We start from the raw sequence: 27,872 nt of genomic DNA, 5'->3' as shown, positions 1-27,872 counted from the left end.
TATTATTTACCATATGTATTTTGCAATTGCAGTGAGAGTAGTTACATAATTAAATAAGTTTTAAAAGGTTGGTCAGAGATACCTATATTAATACGTTTGTAACATTATAATTATTGCTTCCAGGTTTGCGATTGTATGGACATTTTATAGTTTTTGTAGTACACACCAATTTGACAGATTTTGAAATGTCAATTAGTTATTGTAGGTGTCTAAATCCAGTATATTGAACAATATTCTATGTCTACTTGAGTTAAGTTTAAAAAAATCTCCGACATACATTTTTCGTCCAAATATGTGTGCCTGGTTTAAATGCTTCTCTTTGATTAATTCTTACGTTATGGTGAAATGTCACGCTACTTTACTCAGAGAGAACATTTACAGTGATTGCACTTAATAATGCATTTTAAGTTTGAAAATTAATCCGTCTTGAATGGGTGTATTTTGTTACGCTGCATCCAAAATAGAGATGCTAGTCGACAATACATACGAATCGAAATAATGCTGGTAGCACATTCCATGTATCTTATCATGAATTAGGAAAACACATTACAGTTGTTTTGTTTTGTGCCGGTACATGTTTAGAGCGTATTGTTGGTATACGCTTATCAACTTGAGTTGGGATTGTTTTCGCTGTGTGCTGGCGATGCAGTTTTCTCTTCTGAGCTTACTTCATAAAACGAAATAAAATGCGCACTAATTTAAGGGAAACAAATTTTAATGAATAGACTGCTGTAAGATTATACATATAAATAATATGTAAATAAAGTATAACCGTATTGGATATCGCCGATTGCAAACGATACTATTTGTTTCTTACTTTTAGTTTATAGTATTTGCTTAAAAACACGTGATACACGTATGTTTGGCTACATCAATAAATTCCTCTTCAATCGGCCTTTAATATAGCTTTGCATAAGGAAACCAACATACTTTACTTTGTGTGTGCTCAAAAGAATATATCTCATCTGTTTATACTATAATCAATAAATAGCGATAAAACAGTCCCAAGAACGGTATTTGGTATCGGTTAATATTAATTATGAAAGAATGATCCAGTTAAGTAAATAAATGTAGTAACGATTGCAAACTATATTTGTACAGCTTGAGTGCAAGTGACATCAGTCAAGCCAATCCGTTATGGTGCGTTTTATTCCCTTCTTCAACATACCCGATATAGGACGAAATCAATCTTTTATTTAACTAAAATTGTATCAATAATATTTCTTCTTTTATTTTCATTTTGTCGTTCAGTATAAATTCGTTTCGATGCTTTCACAACTGTGTAAGAGACAGACAACTGACTGACGAAGAATGTTGTGAAGAGTTGAAAGAACGTTTTTACCTTATATTGTACTTCTGCATATTTGGAAACACTTCATAACAATAAGGAATCTTAAAGAGAGATATGGTCACATGATGTGAAAAATGACTGTTATAAAATACCTAGTTCCTTAATTCGTATTTCCAGCGATAACTTTCGTCACAAGGTAGTTGATTTAGCTGGTGGACTATCAGTTCCCGTATTTCTAGAAATTATCTTGTATGTGTGACGTCATAACCTTAAGTCCTGCTCCATAATGAAAACGGATCTCGGACTTGCCAACTTTTGATGCTTTCCCAATAAATCATTTTATCCTGTGCGATAGAATACTATTCAATATGTTTTTAAGTGTCGGCAAACATAAAATATATGAATTATTCTATCACATTCGTGAAAGTTAAACGGTATTGTATTATAGGTTAACAATTAGAAAACCTCTATTAATCGTCTTTTAAGTTATTAGTTCATGACATCATTAAATTGCTACTTGCGATATATATATTACTCGCCTATATACTGTACTGTTTTGGGCGAATATGTTAGCCTTCCAAATCGTCTTGTGTGGGTGTGTTCAGTCAACCATAGAAGCGCGTGCACGCTTTACCACGTGTTCACCCTTTTCAAAAGCTAAGCTAAGCTAGGTAAGGCGTTGTTCAAATTGTAAAGAAAATCAATTTGATGAATATTCTTTGCGCGTTTTTGTTTTAATATGGCACCAAGACGAACCAGACAACGGTTAAATGACGCTGTCTAATCTCTTGCGTTTCGTATTTCCAGAGATCAGAATCTAATATAAACATCTCGAGCAGTGTGCATGCATATGGATTGCTAAGTTTGACTTAAGTATGAAGTATCCATTCATGTTCATAGACAAGACAACAACGTCGATCTATTGACACTTTAGGATCCTGAACACAACCCAGGTCACGATTTGTAATGAACTTTGACCCCACAGTTGTTGTTATAGATTTTCTGTTTGAAACGTCGATACTGAAGCCGTGTGTAAATCTTATTTTAGTTATATATAATGAACGTTATGGTAGAGAAAATGTCCAACTGGTGATGGTTGACTTCTTTGTTTAATTGACATTAATATAGATTTACCTTTTTAGAAGATTTTCTGTAAACACTCGTGTCACGCAAAATAGGGTAGGAAAAACATGGTAGACAACCAATGGGTAAGCATTAAGTCGATTAACATAACGCGTAAACATATAAATACATAAAATGATGACCGACAATAAACCCTGAAGGTTGATATGACAGAGATTAACAATAGGCAGTAAACAACTAGTCATAGAGCGATGCATAATTAATGTCGCTATGGCTGTGTATATCATGCCGATTCGTTTTAAATAAATCTATTGTGCGCTTTGAAAGTCAATTTCCTGTTTTATTGAAATCCAATTCCGTGCTGGGCGAATGGGTATGATTTCATATTACATTATTTGACCCGTTAACAGTAAGTACAGTTAATAGCAATAAATATCATTATCAGCTGCTAGCTCCCTAACCTTCCCGATAAAAAAACATATCGATCTACAAAGTGCTGACAGGGAATTGTTCACTCGATTTTCATTTCCCTGAAAAAAGGTATAAACAATGTTCGTGTTGGAAATGCACATGGAGTCTATTCGGTTCGTCTGATATTCTGATCGATATCTTTATAATAAAATGCAGTTTTCATGTCACATTTTACCTGCAAGCTATAACGAACCTGTAAGCGAGTGCATTGGCACCTAAACGCAATATAACACTTGTAATCACTTGAGTTCCTGTTGGTTTAAACATTTCATTGTGCCTTATTGATTAATTGTGTTAATTTTATTACATTTGCTATCATTGATATTGATTTGAAGAGTGTATTACGTACCAAAAATGGAAAAGAAATGGAAAAAAACACAATAATAGAGACTTGTGTATTTCTGCGGAAAAAATGTTGTTTATTTCATTTTCTCTATTTAAATATTTCAGGGTTAAAACTTAACGAACTGTTAATGTTTATGCAGGTATTGGAAGTCTTTGTCAAGAATCATCGGATAAAGAACCTATCAAATCACTAGGTCCAACCCTATCTCATAAACGAACAACTCTGGTCGAATCGTTTTGAACGTGGAAATAGAAAGCGGCCCAGATCTAAAAAAAATCGGCTAAATAAAATCTCCCCTTAGCGCGAATCGAAAGGCGACCGTCTAAAAATTGAAACTACTCTCCATTTTTGAATGTTACGTTGATTTATGTTACAACCGATTCGTCCACTAAGGATGTATTTCTACGCTTTAACACTGATTAGTTTGTGTTATGTTTATTTGAGAATGTACATCGTTACAGTGTTGATTGGCCCTAAATGACTCACATTGTCGATAGGCCGTAAACCAATACAAAACACAAACAAACAAAACCGAACCACTTCAACCAATCCATAGCTCATTGTTACATAGGGGATGGGGGTCTACAGACACAACTTTGTAATACGAGATATTTTGTATACCAAACAAACGTTCGATCAGCGATCCCTAATTTTCCAAACTTCCGCTCGCTCTACCAAATGAGCCTGAGGGAAAAAATCCTCTTTTATGAAATTAAAATGTGGCCGTAATTATATTACAAATCTACCATAACTCCAATGCGCCAGTTAATGCTCGGAGTTAATAAACATATGCTTATAATAAAGACAACAAGGTTAAACTTACAAATAATAGATTTGCAAATGTATATTAAATGCAGTTCGAAATTAAGTTATTACGTGTGAAAGACGTTTATGTTCATTAAGGCTAAACACGCCGTATACATGTAGCATCATTATACCGGTCTGACGGCCACGTTGTCCGTTGGATAAAGATATAACAATATTAATAGGAAATTGTGTTCAAACAAAGTAGTTCGGTTATTCGATAAGAATGCACCAACGGCAGTTTATATATCTGTTTTTGTTTAAATTCCTTTGACACTTATTATCAACTTGTTTGCGGGCCATTGTTTGGTCTCATATTTATGGAATTGCATCTAATGCATCATTTCGTTTTGTGTCAATTTACACTGCTTAGGGTTGTCGTGATTTGGGTTGGTTTGATATCGTTAAACATCCTATCAACAGCCAAGGTCAGTTAAGAACGTGACTCAGTGTGTAATGCAGGTGTACATGTGTGTATGTGTGCTGGAGGCAGATTATGTTGGTGTAATTGGCTCACTGCAATAGCGTCGATCTGATGTCGACTTTATAGTGCTACTTCACTGCAATACCATGCCGAAGACACCAAGCATAACATTTTGCCCGAACACATTGTACTGATAACAGGTTAAGTAGTTATTGGCATTTCCAGAACTGCTGTACGTTAATCAATAACGGCTACCATTTTAAGATTTTAAGTACGTTGGTATTTCCTGGCATGGGGACATAACATATTGCCTTCCCCACCTGGTCGAATGTTCAGCATCAAAGCCAAAAGTGAAGTATCGTCAAGCAAAACACTATTTAACTGAAGGGAGACAGGAGTAGAGAGAATCATTAAGAACCCAATTACAGCAATGGATGCAACATATTTATTTTGGTCGTATTTGTGTTACCAAGCAAAGAGCACAAACGCGATCCCCAATTCTGAAGGGGTTCCCACAATAGTCGCCAACTTTAGATCAAGCAGTGGGTAACAGAAGGTGTGGTCTGTTCTCGGTCTTCGTCTACATTTTTTATAGGATTTCCTTTTGGGACGGGTTTAAAAAAATTAAGTCCGTTTCTTATGAGCTTGCACCATGGTATGCACTTTATGTATATATATATATATTTAATTATACAAACTAAAGGACACCTTCACAACCATTTCGATCTCAGGGTATCAATTCTATAAGGCAAAATATATCCACCTGAATAACCTTGTATATATATATATGTATTACTTTATATAACCAAAGTCTTGAGACACCCGTCTTCATATGACCCTGGCCTTCCTGTTGTAATGACGTCAACCCCCTTGCAGAAAACCCCAACAAAGCCGTGTAACAGTAGACATCCTTTGGAACCCTATACCGTATATATAACATATACAATTTATGGAAGTGTTATACCGTATATTATAAACCGTGTATTTAACCTAATACTGTATAATTTAAACTATGAATCTAGAATTTAACCTTCTGCCGTAGAATATAAACAATGTATTGAAACTTATACCATATAATATAAACTATGAATTTAGCTTTATACCGTAGAAGATAAACCACTTATTTAACCTTATACCGTATGATGTAAGCCATATATTTAACTTTATAATGTATGGCATGTAAAGTTCATGAAAAATTTCAACTGCATATAATGAAGTTAAACTATAAATAAAATTTATTTTGTTCCGGTGATATTTCAAATTACTTCGTAAATTGTAAATGTACACAATGCAAATCGTGAAATAGCTTAACCACAAAACACATAAACAGAAAATCAGACCAATTCATTAAGGAATACATTCATCAATGTATGCTAAATATATTTCGACTCTAGGACATTCAGCACCTCTTTGCCGTCTGAAATATTGCCTGTAATCAATATTGCTCAACACATCAGACATGTGTAGAACCGGCGTGTTTGCTGCTTTCACAAAAAGAAAACGTTTTCACATTATAATCAAATAATCTTATTACCATTTTTACGATCGCGTTGCTCGTTTGTCTAAAGCGATTATGTTCAATGAAGAGAAGGCTGTAGTGTGTGTTAGGTTCAAAAGGGTTATACAATATTTCAGTAAAACAATGGACAGTTTGCATAGTCAATATCAGAAATGTGCTTACGTCGCTTGGTATTTTACTTCACGATTTAAATTAATAGCAATTGTTTAATGTGTAAATAAAAATCCGAATCGGCAGAGTGACGACGGTATTAATTCTGTTTACAGTAACAGAGACCTTGTTTTACCAGAGAAGGTCGAACGGCGAAATCGTACGAGGTATGTTTGTAAACCTAGATGTGAAGTTTCATGACAATCGAATATAAAATAAATCTGAGGAGGACCAATAACGGCAAAACATCCATATGACATGTGGTAACGGCGTACTTGGACGTGGACGTGTATCATGTTTGTGAACACATGTATTAAGCTCTGTGACAACTTGGGAACTATAGTCTGTAAAGCGTTGACGCCATCAATGACACTAATGTACGTACGTATTTACTTAGGGGCAGATACCAAATATACCTACAACGAGATCATCGGGAGGTCACTTTAAAAAAAGGAATTACATAAAATATATTAATCTTATTGTATTGATTAATGTATATGCTTATTGTATTAAGTGTATATCTATGTACTGTAAAGCGTTTTAGAGTGGCTTATGTTAGCTAGATAGGGCGCTATATCAAATGCTGTATATTATTTTATTTTTATTATTAGATGTTGTTTTCCTCCATTGTGATGGGTTGAAATATAATCACGGGGAGATCGCTGATTTGTGAGTTTGACTCGTTTTTATTTTTTAGAAACAATAGGTTAATACAAATGTATCCTCTTTATGAACTCATTTAAATTGTAACGTCACAACGCTCTCAACCAAATGCAGTTCTTTCGGCTTTCACTCCATCTTGTTTGATGAAAACCACCGTGAAGAGGTTGTCCTTTCCCGGCACCGGATATCTCGTTCATACATTACCCATTCTTCTTTATTGAAGCACGAAGACCAGCCTCTATGCATACAAGTAGCATGTCACGAATCATATCCAGTAAAGCATTCGTTATTAGATTGCATTAACATTCAGCCAACTAAAAACAATGTATAATAATATCACAAACTTTAAACCTTTTTCGAAACAGTAAATATACTAGAAACTGTTGGTCTCTTCAAAAGCTATAACTTACCACTTTTACTTGTCAAGTTGACGTTTGTGTTTTACCTTTTCGCTCGTTTAATGTCATTTCCGTCAACATTTTTATCTTCCCAATGTGTTGATGGACCGTTAAACATTCAGTAAAAATGGTTTTATTAGGTTTATCAACAGCTTATGTCATGTAAGAACGTGCCTCCATGCGTATACTATTTGAGTGCTCTGTGTATGTGTGCTGGAAGCCCCCTCACCGTCAGCCTCCTCACGTTGACCTAATGGCAACTTTATAGTGCTGTCTCACTGAAATACCATGTCGAAGGCACCTAGCTTACCCCTCCACCCGGTCTCGTTCTGCTGACAACGGGTAAGCCAGTTGAAGCCACTTTTATGGACCTTGGAATGTTCCAGTCTGGAAAAAATACATTGACTTCCTGGCGTGGGCGAACGTTCAAAATTAAAGCCAAAAGTGAGGTATTGCCAAGTAAGGCGCTAGGAGGCAAAATATAACAGGGAGAATTACGAAGATCACAAATATTCCATTTGATGCAGTAGATTTCTTTTTGTCGCTTTTGTGTTCCCGGGAAGAGGGCACAAACGCAAATCCCAAACCCTTCAGAGAGTTCTCGTATTTGTCGCCTCTCACGATCTAGTCCGAATTATGCTGACGTTTTATCGACTTTTTTCATATCGGTCTGTCGTCGATTAACGTCAGAACTCCGGCCCTCTATAATATGCGGGAAATATGCGACCCGCGCCCGGAGCGCACTTCAAACTGATATTTTAGAAACAAATCGTCACTTTCACACACATGTCGCTCATGGATCGAAATATATATTCTTTATGCACTAGGGGGTATCAATAACATGTTTCAAAGATCATTACAAATAGTATTTTCCAACGTTTTCTATACCAACCCATGTTTTTAATGGAAATTAGGCCATGAGCAATGTCAAATGACTTGACGAGATCTCGCCTTACCGAAGGTATTTCCCAACGTTATGACGTAGGCCGGCGAGATTTTAGTCACGTGGCATTAGAAGGCGGGGCTATCAAAAAATTAAAGTAAAAAAGAGTAAGTTTGAAAAAATATGTTTTTAGTGATTGTATTGGTTGTTTTAGGCATGTTATGTATGTTCATCTTGTGCATAAAGAATAGATCTTTCGATCCATGTGCGACATGTGTATGAAAGTGACGATTTGTTTCTAAAATATCAGTTTGAAGTGCGCTCCGAGCGCAGGTCGCATATGTCCCGCATATTATAGAGGGCCGGAGTTCTGACGTTAATCGACGACAGACCGATATGAAAAAAGTCGATAAAACGTCAGAATAATTCGGACTACTCACGATCATGCAGTTGGTCACAGCCTGCGTATTTTTCCTCAATACCCGACCTAAAGGGGTACACTATAATTTCATATACTAGTATAACAGGTAATGACTTTTATTTTGGTGTATATGTGGTTTTATGGACTTGGAAAGTGATATTCTGATATTATGTATATTCTGAACGCCCGTGAAATATCACATGCAAGATAAAATTTAAATGCTTAAATAGATTCACAACAGTGAACTGTAACAACGTGTTTATCTGCGTGGGTCAAGACATGTACAGACACCATCGACATTTTTGGTAGCATAAGTGTATTTGTTTCGTCATGTCCACCACCTTTTGAACAGTTATAAGGAAGGGACATCAACTGATCCTATGTTTAAAATCGGGGTATTAGTCCCAAGGAACGACGCCACACCCCATGGCCAATTCTAGTAACAGGATGTATACGTCTCTTTATGAATAGCGGTGGTTAACATGGATAGAGTGAGAGGGAATTTCGACTGTTTAAGACCAGGGAGGGTTGCCTCATCGCTTGTGTTGGCGATGCGGTATATTATAATATACTTTATCTAATGTATTTACTGATGCTACATATATACCATATTATTTAATACATTCTTTGTGATACAAGACATGAGGAGAAATACAGTGGTTCTTTGCCGTTAATTATTAACTATGTAAAGAGACAAGCGTCTATATTACCTAGAGAACAACCGGTGTTAACGTGTGATAAACGGCTTATACTCTCTCACCTCCAGCAGACAAATGACCAACAGAGCGTAAATAAAATTGAAGGGTGTTAATTATTTACCAGATAACTTTGATCGACCAGTCAATTCGGTTACCTGGTCATAACTGCTCAAGGGAATAGATAAATATGGTACGATGCCCATCTTTTGTGAAGAATGACGACGAGGCAGTTAAGGTATTGGTCTCTAGGAAAACGACGTAAAGGGACCAATAATTACATTTCGATTCCCACAGTGGGGAAAGTACACCTACATTGTTCCAAAGATAATATAATGTTATCAGAAAAACAGGACAAGAAAAGAAGAACAGACGCAAGTCCATGGGGCTTTAAAAACATATAGATATCCGGAATAGTCAATTGCGACGGTAAACAAGCAGTTTAAAAGCAAGTGGAAGAACAACTAAATTGAACTCGAAGAGGATGCTTTGTGAATCCCCCGCATCTTCATGTTTTCATGTGGAAAAAAGTCCACAGAATAGAAATGTGTTACGCGAAAAATCGCCTGACCATGAAGTTCATGCACATTTGTATTTTGTATTGTTTTACGGCCAATCGACAATTTGAGTCATTTAGGGCCAAACGACAATGTAAAAAATAGACATTCCCAAAAACACTGAATACATAAAAACCAGAAACAAAAGGTTAATATGTGTAAAGATGTCAAACTATATCAATAGCAAAGGAATTGTTTATAAAATACATCATATCTGATTATAGAGATAAATTGAATGTAAATAATCATAGATTGATTGCACAGAAACTGTATAAAATAAACGTTCCATGAAGGGTATATTATAAAATCGGTCACGTATTTGTTTGAAATCAGCGCATTCAATCATAAAGGGTTTGACTAAATGGTTGATCACATTCATGACAATAAGGTTGGTCTTCCTTATGTAAAATCTAACTATGTGTGATGTAGGTATGGCCTATGCGTAGTCGCGAGAGGACAACTTCCTCTCTGCGGTCTGCTCGACTTTTTGCACGTGAACCTACATTAGGTTTCTTCAAACCATTTATTTTGCCAATTCGTTTTAATAAAAATGGCAAGATTTAAAATCGGAATAAGGTAGTTTAATATCTTTCGTATTGAGGTTAAGTGCTGCCTTGGCAGCTCAATTTTTTCATTCTAGTATGAATAAAGCGGCAACACCCCAAAACAGTATACTTTTATTTAATTTTAGGATAATCTCAAAAAAGTGAGCAGAGAATCCACCTGTCAAAGCAGCAGATCAACGAATTTATCTAGATACGCAGTGGATCTGTTCTGAATCGAGCTTAAGGGGCCAATTATCTCCCACACATCTGCTTAATTGTCATTTCGTAGATTTTCAACATCTAGTGCATGTAAAATTCCTCCCATGAAGGTGACATTGTACACGTTGTGCTGTACATCGAACGTTACAAAATAACCTTCGATTGGTTTTTTTCCCATGTATGTTATGTCTCTTTATACAGTAAATAATTCACGTCATAAAGGCACAGTATTTCCCTTGTGTGATATTCTCTGTATCACAAAGAATGCATTATTAATATGATTTGTTTAGGAGATTAATACAAAAAATATATAACATCGTCATGTTCCGGATATTAAGCAAATATCAAAGAAACCCAATAGGTTTTAGCACACTATAAAACAAACTTTACTATATTCCTGTTTAATATGATAACGATCTAAGCATTTTAATATATATTTTTTCGATCTTAACCAGTTCAGAATAAACGATATCTTATCAGTAATGATTTCATAGTTGATTGTTTTCTTGTCATGTTGGAATAAAGAAGTAAACGTCACACAGACAGAAAGGTAGGGCAATGCACTACAACATAAAGTTATATGTACTAGTCAGTAGTTAATACAGCAACGTTGCATGAAGACATACACTGAAGTCTTTGCTCGCTGACTTTGCCAATGAAGTGAAAAGATATAGTGAAGCCACGCAAACATTAATTTTGTCAGCAATTTTGATCAAAAAGGTGTTTAAAAAATAACGGTAATCAATAAATCATATTTATTTTATGTAAAACCTAAAAACAGTTATAACACAATGACCAGCTATACAAACTGTTTTCAGTCCAGAGTAGTACGAAGTGCTGTTTTTATAAGACAAAAAAAACACTATTTTTGTTTTTAAAGCTTCACTGCTTTGAAATGATACGCAACAGCAATGCTCAACAAAACCGGTTCTCTATCTAGCTTTTCATGGGTTGCTATTGATGACACTGAAAGTATCCTATGTGCCACTTTTGCACGCTGGCTTGTGAAAGCAGCTCAAAATATGAACATGTTTTCTGCAAATTATTGGAAGATCAGGTCACCAGAAAATCCGTTTTTGGATTATCTAATCGAATAATCTCTTCCTGCTCATTTAATAAACTGTTTTATAAACGTATGAGGTCGTGTTATTTAAAATTCTTTCGACAGCAAAAGCATTTAACTGCACACCGACAGACCCTCTGAGCTGCAATACACTTCCTCTTACATTAAATGAATTGTAACAAAAACCGCATATGTATTATAGGCCTACTCTAATATTTGATGGTCCAAAATGAACTAAATTCCCCATACAGTTCTGATGTTTAATTTAGTGGGTTTTTTTTTTATATAAATTCTATTTTTCTTTCTGTCTGATTTAGTTTGGTTCACGATACATTAAAAACAGATTGTTTCACGAGTTTGGTTTTATATTGTTTAACGTCCTATAAACAGCTAATGTTATTTAAGGACGTACCTCCATTTGTGTTGTGTAAGCGTGCATGTGTGCACATTTGTGCCGGAAAAAGGGTATGTTGGTGTACTTGCCTCCTTGTGATAGCACAGATCTGAACCCATTGCCTTCCACACCTGGGCGAACATTCAACATTTACAAAAGTGAGGTGTTGCCAAGTAAGGCGCTATGAGATAAAAGGAAGTAAGAAGGAGAGAGAAATATCAATATCTCAACTATTACAATAGGTGCAGCAGATATTTTTTGGTTGCTTGTGTGTCACCAAGTAGAGCGCACAAAACCAAGTCCCCAATTCTGCAAGGGGTTCACACATTAGACGCCTCTCACGATACATGCAGTTGGAAACAGCAAGTGTGTTTCTTTTCTCGATCAGAGGGGCCATTTTTGTCTTGTTTTTAATAGTTACCTCGGAAATTATTACAGAAGTGTGACGGAATAACCCGAACAAGTTTCGATTGGAAACATTTACTTGGAATGTCAAAGAAAATAGTAAAAAAAGAGACTACCCGAAATATCATTGGGTTGTTTGTGTTTTACATCCTATTAACAGCTATGGTCATTTAATGACGTTCAAGGTTTTTGTGGTGGAGGAGAGTCGGAGTTTCCAGAGAAAAAAACACCGAATTAAGGCCAGTACCTGGTGACTGCCCCACGTAGGCCTCGAACCCGCGACCCAACGGTGGAGGGCTAGTGGTAGCAGAATGTCAGACGCCTTAACCACTTTGTCACCGCGGTCCCTGAACCTCTCCCGCTGGAAACACCGAGCTTATCTGAGATGATATTTATATAGAACTGTTTCACACAGCCCCCGGACAAACCTTGTGTCCGAGATGATATGTAACGAGGAGTTTGATACGTCCCCGGGAAACAACGACACTTTCCGATATAATATTTACCGAAGTTTTCATACTACCTCCGAAAATGTGAGAGAGCCAACTTAAAGTTGTACATGCCGAGCATGTATAACATGCTATATTCCAAATATTGCGATTAAGTAGCACACAATGGACACGCACGTGTGGCATTTAAGAGTCACGTGTGTTGATTTATAGTACTCCTTTAATGAAGTTTGATTTATCCCTTCGGTCGTTTTTTCTGTTTATATTGAATATAAAAGTAGAATAATGTATTAACATATATACATTGTTTAGTATTAAGATCTCTTCTGATTAACATTGATTAACTGTCACACACGAAATAATTTGATAATATATTCCCTGTAGCCATAGAAAGTCCAATGAACCATTCTGGGATATGAATATCACGAGTTGAACTGTCTCAGCAGGCATGATGATTATATATGATTACATAGAGGGCATACTGAGTGACAACTGTAATCGGGTTGGCTTCAGCAAAGGAAGGAAGCGATGAGTATATTGTTAAGGTCGAATGATGATGGATATAGCAATATAATCGTTTTTTTAACAATGGCTTAATTAATGCTTGTCAAACAATATTGAGGTGTATGAGTATTCTCAGCGTTTTATCAGTGTACGAGTTTTCTATAGAATCGACAAGTACATTCAGTCGGTTGGAAAATGATTCATGCGAGAATTCAATTTTTGTTCATTTTTAGACTTTTTTCATGTGTTTATCCCAAGCGTGTATTGGGATGTTGTGTCGTAGGCAGATTTAGTGCTCTTGATATACATAAGCTGTTATGCTTTTGTTGAATGGGATAACCAACTGGTAGTTCTTTTGTTTTGTTTTTCTTTTAAGTGGGTTTTCCCAAGAAACCAGTTATATAAATGACATTTATCACTCTTATAGGCCCGGGTGTTTATCGCGCATAAGTCTAAATGTGGAAGGAAACTGGTGTACCCAAAGAAAAACCCACGTGGTCGGGCAGGTGACCCAATACCTTTTCACGTTCGATCGGGGAATCTAACCCTGGCCGTTTTAATGAAAGGCAAGTGCGCTATCCACTGCATCAACCGACCACCATGTTTTCATAACCCCATGGGGTTGTTTCTACTTCGGTTCGTTAACTGTTCTTGTCATCTCTCATTAGTTTGACAATAAAGCTCAACCTGAAGGTGGTATCCTAGATAGACAAACTGGAGATTCGCTTCAAACCAAAAGTTTAAAAAAAAAAAAGAAAAAAAAAATCCCGATGGTTGATATTTCTCTGGTATAGAGTCACTTAGAGGATTCAGTTCCAAAACAATGGTTATCAGCAGCTGTATTCTGTGTCTCTCCTGACTCCCAAATGTGGTTCCAAGTCGTGAACTGGTGGCGACACATTTTTAATTTTTCTTTTGATGATATTTATTGTTCCTTTATATTGTGGAATGACGTCACGTCATCACGCCGGCTATTTTGGTGCAGAGTTGCACGATGCTATCTCTCCTTGGCGATGACACACTTCTGTTTCCTGTACAGTAGGCACACATGTAAATGGAGGATGAAATATCATTACATTTTATGTGTTAAGCAACATTCAATACACGCCTTGCGTCTAGTACAACGGATGGTGAAAGACAATCGGAGTTCAGGTATTTGTTCCCGTGCTCCTTTTTTTTATTAATATCGTATCAAGTCATTGTCTCATTACTAATAAGCAACGAGAAAAATGCTGTTTCTAATGTCAGAAATAAGACAACCACGCTCTTGTATAAACTGAGTTTTTGTATTGAAAATATGTTTTGTATATGAATTCACATACTATGAAAAATGGTGAATCGTCAACAGCATTAACATGCTGTGATTAACTATCCTACTTTGATGAGAAAATGTATCTGCTTCTATGAGACATGTAGATAGTACATGTTAACGGTAACAGGAACGAGATTCCAAATTGTCTTGGACTATATCCAAATTTTCAGAAGCCAATAAATAATACATATTTGGAAATCACTTCAAAATTTGTTAAAAAGTCCATGATCACAGTATTTACATTTACACGACATAACATCAGTAGCTGGTCTAAATATTTATTTCATGAACCTTGGTCCAGGTTTGAGTATTATTGATCCTTTTTAATCTCGCCAATACCCGGTTGTTCCGTTTACCTCCTAGTGCTTCAGGGACATATCGACATTTTTTTAATTTTTATTAACCCCACTAATCCAGGGAACACACAAACAAACAATATCTTCTGGGAACAAACGAGGCAGGTTTATCGACAATCCACTGTAGCTGAAGAAACAAACGTAAAAACAAAGGTTACCAAAAGGTCAAACGCTGTACGGATAGGAGTTTAATTAACCTTTTGAGTTTTGCCGTTTACTTTGCTTATCCACGTGTAATATTGATAACATGAATGTGGATAATTAATCATATTTATTAACATTTCAGATTCAGGTATTGATTGTCGCCTTTGTTTGCATGTCACATACCGTAATTCCAGGTAAGTAGCCTAATCACTGAGCAGTCATTATTTACATCTGCCTAACTTGTACAAACTATAGTGTAATTGTGTCAGCGCTTCATTGTATACCCCCGTCATATTGTTCACACATTTTGAGAGTTTTTTTCAGGTGTTTTATCCTTAAAGTGTATTTAAACAGTGTCATGTGCAGATTCATTTCTGTTCATATACAAAAACTCAGATAAATCAGTTGAATGTTAAAAAATAATCCGCTAATGAAAGGGATAAACACCTAGTCTTTCTTTCATTGTTGCTCTTAAGTGGGGTCGAGGTTTCATTTTTTAATCTGTTGTCATGATCTCATTAACGACAAACACATTTCTAGACCTATGTTCTTTTGAACAATTGTTTAATAAACGTCCTTGATATATTTCCGAGATCCTGCAAGTTTATCGATTTCTTACTAATGTAAATTCAGAGAAATTATATTATTTGCTGCCATGTCTTATCTATATTGGTATATTGTGTGATAACACGAAATGCACTTAAAAAGTACATACCAAAAAGTGTCTTCATATAATGCAAATATTTATATAATACACCAACTTTGTTTGCAAAGAAAGATGTCGATTGTAAATACAATTTATCGTGGAATTTAATCAGATACACCAAGACAATGGCATAAACAAAACAAAATTCATATCCAAAAATCTCTAGAACTAAAAGAAACAACCTATTGACAAAATTGCGATATGTTAATATTCCTGCATTAAATTGTTAATATGTTGTCTTAACAAATTATAGATATGTATATTTCTTACCTCTTATTTTATATTTCCTTATTTAGTTTTTATATACGTTATAATTGTTAAAACAAAACTATTTATTGTATGAGCATTTTCAGCGTACCCTCCAACAACGCAGAAGCGGCAGTTTATATTCCTCCCACAAGACACGAACTGGAATGCTGCGGCTTCGTACTGTTCCGCTCATTATAGTGGCCTCCTAGAGCATTCCTCGCACGCTACAGAGGAAATGGTAGCCAAATACTCAAATGGAGTCTGGTCAAGTAACTGGTAAATATCCAGCCATTGTCAAATAAACGTTAATTTCTTTGTTTTCAGACCCTATTCAAACTTCCTTTTTGAATTTTCCCTACTTCTACGAATACAAAGCATCACAATTAAAACAAATACTTTTGCGTGCACAACAGGTCGTTATAAGGGGGAGTATACGAGTACTTTACATCATGCCAGCAGTACTGATACACTCTATTACCTTTAATTCAGCGAGATCGGGTTATTTCATTCAAGGGATAAGATTCTATAACATAATCCCAACCGAGGCGTAAGCCGAAGTTGGGATGTTACTGAATCTTAGCCCGAGACTGAGAAAATATTTTTAATGCAGATTATCAATTTCAAGCCGTAAACGCGCGGATGAGTACATTGCTGCGTAAAGATTTCGCGAAATGTCACGTAATGGTACCAGACAGAACGGACGAGATAGAAAAGTCTGACATGTAGTATGACATGGGTTATCTCTGTCTGAGGTGTGAGATATACATATCTAGCAATTTTATTCTATGATAATGTAGTTCAATTGTACCTGTAATCTTCGTGTACAAGTTTAGTTTTCTTCAGTCAGGCTTTCAAAATTAGTATAAAAATATTTTCTAAAAATAGTTTAGGAAGGCCTAAACTGCAGCTGTAACACCCCGACACACAAATAAGTTCTTACAATACTTCATTATTGTCAAATGAATCGCCAATGATGACAAAAAAAATAACATTCATCTTACACCTTGAAACTAAAATTCGTTTGAGGTGTTCGCAAACATGGAAATGATATGCATTAAAATAAGCTAGGACATCTTCCGCCCGAAAATACTGATACTGAACACAAAATTCTTTGCACGAATTCATCACGAGGGAATACAAACCGTCACAGCATCGGAATTTCCAAGTCAAGAAATAACGGTTACGTTGAACAAAAACAGTTTATTATGAAAACGTCAAACGACATACCACTACATAATGTCGTCGCTGATATTGTGTTAAGTTGTTGATTTATTGTGCTAGATGTAATGTAAACATCAACAATTATTACGTCCTGGCAGTTTTGTTTCATCTATCTTTATCTAAGCAGTAATTGAACGTTAATCACAAACATTGAGTTCATTTAAAACGAAATGGGGTATAAAATGAAAAACATACGTCAAACATTCTAGCATAAAGGTTTAAACAAAAATGTACTAATGATTAAATATTTTTTATTCAAATGATATACTGATTACATGTATTATTCCTAAAAAAAATTGAGGGGGCGCAATAACATTATAGTTTCATTTGAACAAATGAGTAAACGTGTTTTTAAAGCACAGATACCACTTTAAAACATAATGACAATATCTGCGATCCTTCAATATAATCGTTATAGAAAAAAATATAAATCATTCAGTTTTGTTTTAGCATTCTGTAGATTTGTTTACCAAAAGATTAGACACAAGTTGTTGCATCATTATCAACACCCTTAAATTTTATGTTCAAATTTCGCAAAAGTCACGAAAAAATATAAACTCTATAGTGTGTGCATTGTTTTATAAACGCAAATTAAAATGTATATACAAAAAGTCTTACATTCTACTATGAACATTTATTCGGAAAAGGATTTTTGACACAACTCAATGCATTTTTTTCCTTCTCGTTTAAGGGGAAATGACTATTGGCTTGGATTATATATAGAGAACATGTCCACACAAGAATACCGATGGGACGGAAGTTGTGCGGTTGCGCAAACGAACCTTTACAATCACTTTGAGGGTTCTCCTCCATCCAGAAGTGACCTTGACAGCACCAAGAGGTGTGCTACAGCCAAGAAAGATACCCTAGAGTGGCGGTTCGAAAAATGCAGCATCAATTACGTGGCAATATGTCAGAAAAATCTCGGTATGTTTAGTTCAAAATGCAGTCTTAAAAGGACTCGGATACAAAAAGGCAAAGGTGTTCATTGTCACCTTTTTCGCCTTTTAGCAAGAGGATACATTAGATATGGGACAATCATTTGTAACTCGCTATGTGAACCTACTAAACGGTGATATATTTTATATCATTACGCCTACTAATGGGTGTTTTGTGCTTGTCATCTTGTTACTTGTCGGCCCACTTCTATATCAACCTCGCCTTTGAAATTCGATTTATCGATGAAGTGACTATTTTCAGTGATATTCCAGGTGCCGTATTACTGAAATCGTTCTCATGCTCAAAACAAGATTCTGTTCTACTGACCAATTTCTTTGTTGTGTCGAACTTTAATTAATTTGTCAGTGGCTTAAGCAAAATACCGTTTTCAATGTTAACGTCTGAATTAGAAAATGGGAATATTTTCATGAATACGGGCCAAGGACTCATACTTTCCCTGTCGGACTCACCAACTTGTTGAGAACCAAATATATCTCTTAATAATGAGACTATAAGTTTTCAAGAAGATGCCCAAGACTTACATGGAAAGTATTTATACAGAAATCAATGTACAGTTCGAGAATGCTGCTCACTCAATACTTTAAATCACACAGTAAGTTTCAGAGTGCATTTTAAACCCGTGAGTGGTAACATTGCAAATGCGTATTTACCGCTAACGCGCTTTGTGCCGCTTCAAATCATATACCATAAGGAACATAATATTGTTAAAACCAAAGTATTTATTGTCTAATTCTACAGAGGGCGATGCTATCATAAAATGCAGTAGAATTTAAGTTATATCCAATGACAGAAAATACAACAGCTTTTGAAAGGACGATTTTGATTTTTAAACAGTATTGTATGGAAACCCATATGGGACCTCCGACTCCGTTCAAGATTTTTGACAAAGAATAAAGAACACTTGGACGGAATATCCATTGGCATTGTTTCCCAATATTTAACTGGATACTTTGACAGTATAGCTTTCAAGAATTTAGATAAAATTGGCATCAACATATTTTTGCCGTAATTCAACAAACACCAGAATACTGCTTACACTAGAGCTGTAACAGTTATATGTATATGAATTTGAACATTCGAATCGCACTGTTGAATCTTGAATTTAGAAAACAAGGTGTAGACCTGAAACGTCATAATATAACAGCACATTAGTATAGTATCATAACAAGGAAATGACCTTTTGGAAGACATTGTTTTTAAGTTTTCAAATTTGGCCATTACGACACAATGAGATAACAGGAAAACGATTTCATTTTACTACCGGTCCCTTAATCGTTGGGTAGTTGACCAATCAGGTAGCGCCATTTGCTGTAAAATATCAAAGGCGTGGTAGGAGGTTGTGCCGTTAAAATTAAGTAGTTACTATTCTACTTCCTTTTCGTATGTAACTTAGAAATGATGTGCGATGCATATGAGCATACTACTTGATTTAAAAAAAAAGAAAAAAAAAAGGAAATTTCCTTTTAAACTCTGCTAGCACTACATGCCACATATGTATTTACCATGGTGTATATAATCTCACGATACTCTTTTTCTTAAATGCTTACCATAGTCGTTCGGTAGGGGTATGGCCTCAGATATTATACTCGAATTTCACGTTTTACAATTTAAAGTTGTGGCGATACACTTATTCTCTTACCAGGGCCTATATTCTATTGATGGTATTAAGCATGGTCAGTTAAAATGAGACTTGATAGCTTCATTGTTGTACATAGTCTCCACCAGTTCTACCACTTCAAATGCCTTTACGTAGTTACATTCCCCGTGAAATTGGAGTCTTTTACAGTTTACTACACAACTATGACTTTAATTGATATGGTTCCTAGGCAGATATGTATAATGTGTCACATGCTTATCAAGTTGTAAATGTTTTCATGATGATTTTGTGTGTTAACCTTTTTTAATTGTTTACCTAACTGGTTTCCTAACGTAACGTGATCTTAGATCTCCATTTTGTTTTTGTTGTACCGTAAATCTTTTTTCTTGGATCGCCTGGTACTGATACTTTTATACGTTCATTCAAAGCATAATATGACACTTTAGAGTAACATCGTGGTACACATTTTTTCGGTATCCACCTCGATCGTAATTATAGCGATGTCAAATCATCGATGTATCTAAGCTCACTTACAGCGTATAATGTAACAAATTGATTCACTATAATGGTGGTAGACATTGTCGTATATTTTAAATTGTATAAATTGTACTTCTGAGTATACAAGTTTTGAGCTCACTCTTGTAGAACAACTCTCCCTTTTCATTCTATTTCTTCCCTCCTTTCCCTCTCCCTTGCTTCTTGTTCTCTCTGTGTTTCCAACTCTAATGATTGATGTTAGCCAATATCGCTGTTCAATCGGTGCTTGGAATTCATTAATTAATCCTTATATTCAGATTCACAAGCATTTATCCTCAAGTAGCGCAGACGTCAAGTATTCAGTCCACAATCCTACAGTTTGTACTCGATTTGAGCAAAGTATAATTATAACATGCATTTTCTTTATGTTTCTTATTTTGATAATAAGTGGTTGTGTTCACGTAGTTGATAATGCCACCAAATTCATTATGAATACATGTAGAAGTTTCATATCAAATAAAATAGTCACTATCCGACCCGTGATAAGCCGTGGATGACAAATGATGTACGACAGTTTTTTAGACGTAGAAATAGGGCTTTTCGGCGTTTCAAACGAACCAAAAGTGATATGGACAGATTAAGTGTTTTCTCGCAAGTAGGAAGGCAAACCGTGCTAATAAAAATGCAAATAAACGTTACAACGAATGAAATTTTAACAAACTCATTACCAGCAATTCTAACAACAAGCAATTTTGGTCGATATCTAAAGCTCTAATGGGAAAGAAATCTGATACAGTTATACCCTCACTTGTTTTGGATAACGAACTTATTTCTGATGATAGGTTAAAGTCAGAAGCTTTTAACAAATATTTTTCTGAACAGTGCACCATACCTGACAATATGCCTAAACCAATTTTGCCACCAATAACTACAATAAACAATACTCTTGACCATATACAGTCAACTCCCGACGAGATCATAGATCATAGAGAAAAAAAAATGCTGTGTATAATAAGACAATGCGCGCAAGTCATTTAATATTTATAATGGAAAGGGTCGATCTTAACTGCGAGTATCTGAATGTGATCGATAAGTCATATAATACATCTTTATGACATTGCAACAATGCAATGATATTTCAATGATTAATGTAAAGAGTAGTTGTTTCCGTTTCCAAGATGTTTACAACTTATATTATGCAATTTCGAAGAGTCTATAGTTGTGAAAGAATAAAAACTTTCCCGTTTATAATAAGACAATGCGCGCAAGTAGGGTAGAGAGGAGAGATTGAAAGTTATATTCTTTCAACTGGTGACTAAGTAATTAGAAGAAACAAATGATAAGTTTCTTATTAACATATAACCAATTGCTTGGGAGGCTGAAATGTTGCCTTTTATAAAAGGAAAAAACATTTTGTGCTCTAAAATTTCAAAAATATTTTAATAACACAGTCATTTCATATTGAAAATAATATCGAGCGATATATAAATATACATGTATATAATATCGATAGCTGATTAATTCTATTTCTGTTTTTTTTATTTTCATATTCTTTTCATGCTGTTTTAGGACCATGTACATACGAAAGAGGCACAACTTCTGGGGCATGTTCGAAAGTCACTAACACGGCGCTTATGAAAAACGTAGCCGACCGGGATGATTGTGAACAGTACTGTTCAAACATAAATGCCGACGATACGACTAATGGCGAGTGTTGGGCAGTAACCTACGTCCAGACCAGCCGCGCGTGTTCCCCATCGATAAGTCGAAAACCTTATGACTTTGATGTTGGAAATTCTAAATACAGCAGTGGATGCAGTGAAGCCGATATCAACAGTCAAGGCTCTGATAGCTTCGTCAGCTGGAAAAGATGTTTTAAAGGTAATGTATTATTTAATATATACAGTCTCGCTAAATTTATCATTCTTTTAAACATAGATTTCCGCCTTATTTCAATAAAACCTTGCAGTTATTTTTCAAGTATATACTACCAGTTTAAGAAAACTCCAAGGACAAGTGACCAAAACGTACATCTATATTAATTTGTGTATATGTTTTTATTCATGTTCCACTGGTCAACTTCCTCACTTGAAAAGATTTTTTTTTTAAATTTTGCTCCACAGCATCAAACAGTTTTTATTCTATAAACCCGGTTTCATCAACAACAAAAAAACCCAAAAAAACCCTTCATTATAGCGGCAAACAATAATATTATCATCAATCATTATAATTTTTCCACTCGTATTCCTTGTTTTTAAGCTTTTCGGTTTAATCGATTTGGCATGACAGCTTAATCATCAAAATCAGGATGTTTAAGGTCACCCGAGACGGCGTTACACTTGTCCTATTGCGATTGCCCGTTTCCGTCGTGCGTCTGTGAACAATTCACATTTTTGACACCTCATAAAACAAGTGAACCAATTTCCCTAAAACAATTTTGCAGGAAGAACAACGTGTAAATAAATGTTAACTTCAGTAGGCAACAAAAAACAAAAACAAAACTCCTATGGCAAACCTAAACTGAGGTTAACATAATGTTTAACCTTCATTTTGACGGTGTATACGCTGTTGGCAACGAACGCATTATAAGGTGCGCTTCGTGAAGATTATGTTCGTTGCCAGCTGCGTTCATACTATCTTTAACGAAGTCAAAATGAAGGTCAATCCTTGTATTTACATCCAAAATCTGTTTAAAAAAAATGCTAGAAACGAAGGGAAGACGTCGAGGCGGGTTGCTACGATGGTAACTCGGTAGCCGGTTGCTAGGATAATACAGTTCCAGTGATTCTACTACACAGTGAACAACATTATTGTTTGTCTGTTCACCACTGGGTATATTTTGTTCATTTTTATTGGGAAATAATTTAACATTGGTTGGAAATATTTTCATGTGATTGCCGTTTGATGGTGTTGCATTTGCCTATATGTTGTTAGTAAACCAAATTCCAGTATATGAGACTGTCTATACAAGGCCACCAGATACTTTCAGTATCAATAGGCCTATAGTCAGAGAACTTTCTGGGTTCGATAGCATTTTGCAATGTAGGTCATTGCAAAAAAAAGCAACTTGACAAATTATGACAATATGAATTTATTATAAGATGTGTAGGTACCACAAAATTATTGTAAGCGCCATTCTAGATACGAAATTACCAAGTTTGTAAACGTCATCACACATGGGCTCGGTTTCGAGATTTTGAGTTATGCATAACATCAGTGAATAACCACAACACTAAAATTCAGCATTTATAAAACCATGTAAAAGTCGAGGGTATCTTACCTGTTTAAGTGTTAGGTTCTTCAGTGATGTCATCCATTACTCAAAATCACGAAATCGAGCCCATGTGAACCTCGTCTGCTAGCGATGCTAATCTGACCGATTAGACATGGAATCTGTTTCAAACGAAATGTCCTTGGAATCGTTATCACCTACTGGACCTCGTCTGCTAGCGATGCTAATCTGACTAATTAAGCATGGAATCTGTTTCAAACGAAATGTCCTTGGAATCGTTATCACCTACTGGACCTCGTCTGCTAGCGATGCTAATCTGACTGATTAGAGATGGAATCTGTTTCAAACGAAATGTCCGTGGAATCGTTATCACCTACTGAAAGGACCAGTTTAATTAAAAAAATCCGAGTATATTCCAGTCGATGGAAACATAAGCGTTTCCGAGGAAACAATCAAGCCCGTTCAGCGCCGCATCACTTCCAAATACCTACATGTAATCTATCAATGTGCGAAAAACCGCTTTAATTTTAAACAAGCAGAAGTTATGCAGTTATCAACCATTTTTCAACATATACACACTCATATGAAATAAATTATAAAGTTAAGTTTGTGTTCAAACCATTTTATGTGCGTGTGGTTTGCAATGACACGAGGGACTATATTATTTCTTCTTGAACTTACTGACATCACTGATATGATAAGCGGGAAATTGAAACGTATTTTTGCTTCAGTTACTATACAAAACCAACTATATAAATGTAAATATAAGCATTGAACTGTTACCAGATGCAGTATAGTAACGGGCGACATGAATATGTATCTGTCACTCAAATTGCATTCATGAATATCGACTGTATACTGCATCTGGTAACAGTTTAATGCTTAACTAACATTTCAAAAAGACGTTCATAATGACAACAAATACAATTTTAACTTCAGTGACCGTTAAGGCCATTGGGTTCTTGTTTCTCTTTACATTTCCTAATATTATTATGAACGTTGCATTGTGTGTTGTTGAGAAAATGGCAAATGCTATTTCATTTTATTTAAGATATACATGTTTTAAATTGTGTGTCATTTCAAACAGTTTAGAAAGGCAACAAGATCGTTCACTTTTATTACGTAACATGTTTTGACAATGACACCCACTTAAATATTTCTTACATTGAAATTTCAGATCCAAAGATCGATCAGAGTTCAATTCCTAGCACCACCGCTTCATCGTCAGACAGCCCCGTGGCGCAATGTAATCCAGTTGCTGCTACTACAACCACAACATCAACTACAACGCCATCACCGACAACCACAACTACATCACCGACAACTACGTCATCCACAACTGCGTCACCAACAACAACCACAACTACGTCACCAACAACCACGACACAAACTACCACAACTACGTCACCAACAACCACAACTACGTCACAACCAACCACAACAACGTCACAAACGAGCACAACTACATCATCAACAACTGCGTCACCAACAACCACCACAACTACGTTACCAACAACCACGACACAAACTACCACAACTACGTCACCAACAACCACAACTACGTCACAAACTACCACCACTACGTCACCAACAACCACAACTACGTCACAACAAACCACAACAATGTCACAAACGATCACAACTACGTCACAGCCAACCACAACTACGTTACAACCAACCACAACTACGTCACAACCAACCACAACTACGTCACAATTTACCACAACTCTAGCACAACCAACCACAAGTACCTCGCCAACAACTACATCTTCGTCACAATCAACAACTACGTCAACAACAACGAATGTATTGACAACTACAGCGCCATTTCAAAACACGACTTCAAATGGGGCCATGTGCTCATGTCGTTGCACCATTATAGGAAATATGTCACTTGAAGAAAAAATAGAAGCACTTCAAAGAGAACTGACCGTGGACAAAACAAAAACGTCATCGTATATCCGCAAATACATTAGTGCCCCCGACGAGCGCGTAAGTGCAAAAGGTGTTGGTATTGTTCTTGGCGCTGGCGTGTTGATAAGTGTTTTCGCGGTGATTGTGTTCGGAGATCTGGTTAACCTTTTTCGTCATATCACTAATAAAAGACAAGGTTCTAAGTCATGATGAATTACTGACCCTATTTAATCACTAACGCGTCTTTTCTATTGGTAAATTTGGCATGGTATCGGTACAAATTCATATATTTTTACCTACCGACTGTATCTAAGTGTTTTAAGTTCAATACAACCCGTATTAAGGACATGTGTTGCGATCAATTTTACGTTTCTCGTGGATTCGTTTTTTGGTAATTGTATATTAAATTTTCCAAAGAATTTAACAGGTCGTATATCCCATTTAATTATCTCTCTTCAAGTCTTCCATGATATTGCAAATAATTCTAACAAAAACACATTCCACTTTTAGAAAACTGTAATCTCACAAAATCACATTCTCATTTTAGCCAACTGTATAGTGCATTTTGAGGAATAACACAAGAAAAACAACGTCTGATCGACGTTTTAACTCCAGTAGCTTAACAAAGAGTTTCTCTGGAACGGCCGAAATTCTAAAATAAAAACTTGCTGAATTTGCGAATCCACGAGAAATTCGGTTTACTACATTAACAATGTTTACAAATAGAATCTCTAACGCATTTCGCAGTTTATTCGGTATTCAAAAGCTCGTCTCGAACATCAGGATTTCCGTGAAAGGTGTCGACTGCTGATGGACATAACTTGCAATACACAGTTGCCAAAGATGCCGCAGGCCGGTAAAGAATGTGTGCTGTTTGTACGATCATTATGTCAAAGTAAAATGTCGACTTCTTTATGAGGAGTTTGGTTCGATGTTTTGTGATTGTGTGCATTACTGGTGTATCGCTGTGAGGATGTGAGGATGTGTCCTATTGATTTAACTTAGTCCATGAATATCGGGTCTTATATTTCTCCTTGCCCTTATTTCATTTTTCGTTAATCCTCCCGTTACGTTTTGATTTTAGTTCATTTTGATCATAGGTATTTGGTGTATGATATCTTTTTTTTCAATTTTTGTACTTTCGTTGTTGTTGTTGTTAAAATCAAGAAAAACGCATTCAAAAATCACATAATTAGATATTTTTACACTTTCATTATTTGTAATGTGGCTGCAAAAAAACACCAATGCAATAAAGTCCCATTTACCATCAGAATTTGAACAGCGTTTGCTAACAGTGGACAGTTTCGTGCTATTTAATCTTTTAATATATCCACAATGTGGAAATGTTCGCTTTGGAAATGTTGCTGAATCATACGTATTGAGTTTCTGTCTTTTTTCTTCGCGTGTGAAATGTTGTCGCTGTACAAAGAGAAATGTAGTTTTTCTAAGTTTCATATATACCAAACTATTGTTCATTGTTATTCCATCAGATTGTTTACATCTTTTGCTTTTATTTAGAAAAAGAATTTGTAATGTTTCAGGAACAAATTTACTTCCGTATCAGGGCAGACACTTTATTGGCTAATTTCCAATACATATGTATAGGCACAAAATACTTTCATTTATTCATTATATAATCATTGTAATTAAAATATAACAAAATATTGACTTATTGCATATTTTTAGGCATATTTATTAGATACACATACTTTTGCATTGTGTCGCTACAAGATACTTTTTTGGCCAGAACTCATCGGTTTAAACAAGAAAGTTTCCGAACGTTGTAGCGCCACTGTACGCTATAATACCGATACGTCATTAATCACATTATATACAGTTTCTGCGTCGTTTTATCCACAATTGGTTATCGTTTAAAGTTAAGTAACCATGTTGACGATTAACACAGGGTAATGATGAGGAAATATTTACAGAAAATAGAATATACATACGTAGAACAAACGAAGATATGTAATAAAAGCAATGCCACATATACGTGTTAAACAGATATCTCAGATTGCACTCCTTTATTGCCCTAATGGATATATTTCACCCAGGCTAAAAAACTTTCATTAACTCATTCACCCCTGAAATTTCATAATGAATTATTCCAACCTTTGAATTGGAAGAGTTCAAATGTGTCTTCAGTGGTAAATGAGTTAAATATATCCATACGCACAAAGTAGCTCTTGCAATTTGAGGCTTAAGATGAATATAAATTTCGGCATTGCTTGTTAATCAAATTAATAATCATTCATGTTTCACATTCATTCATTCTATGCTAACTGTTTTTTTACTTGTGTAGATTGGAGAATACTATAGCACTGGTTACTTATATACACTTTCAAATACAACAATTGTACTGTTTGGCATATACATCACATTGCTAAGCTTTGAGTACAATGCCTTGTCTATCTTCGTGT

At 35.5% G+C, this 27,872-nt stretch overlaps 1 protein-coding gene across 1 annotated transcript; it reads left to right on the top strand.

The window, feature by feature from the left end:
- Positions 1-15,244: 15,244 nt before the first annotated feature.
- On the top strand, positions 15,245-26,755 carry LOC110443800 (mucin-5AC-like). The gene is made up of 5 exons (XM_021488220.1): positions 15,245-15,290; positions 16,156-16,327; positions 17,964-18,199; positions 21,876-22,187; positions 24,716-26,755. The coding sequence occupies exons 1-5, from the start codon at positions 15,269-15,271 to the stop codon at positions 25,660-25,662; spliced, it is 1,689 nt and encodes a 562-aa protein (XP_021343895.1). The 5' UTR covers positions 15,245-15,268; the 3' UTR covers positions 25,663-26,755.
- The last annotated feature ends 1,117 nt before the right edge of the window (positions 26,756-27,872 follow it).

The sequence above is a fragment of the Mizuhopecten yessoensis genome, unplaced genomic scaffold (genome assembly GCF_002113885.1).
Source record: "Mizuhopecten yessoensis strain PY_sf001 unplaced genomic scaffold, ASM211388v2 scaffold716359, whole genome shotgun sequence".
NCBI classification, from domain to species: domain Eukaryota; kingdom Metazoa; phylum Mollusca; class Bivalvia; order Pectinida; family Pectinidae; genus Mizuhopecten; species Mizuhopecten yessoensis.
This window is presented reverse-complemented; position numbering and strand designations above follow the sequence as displayed.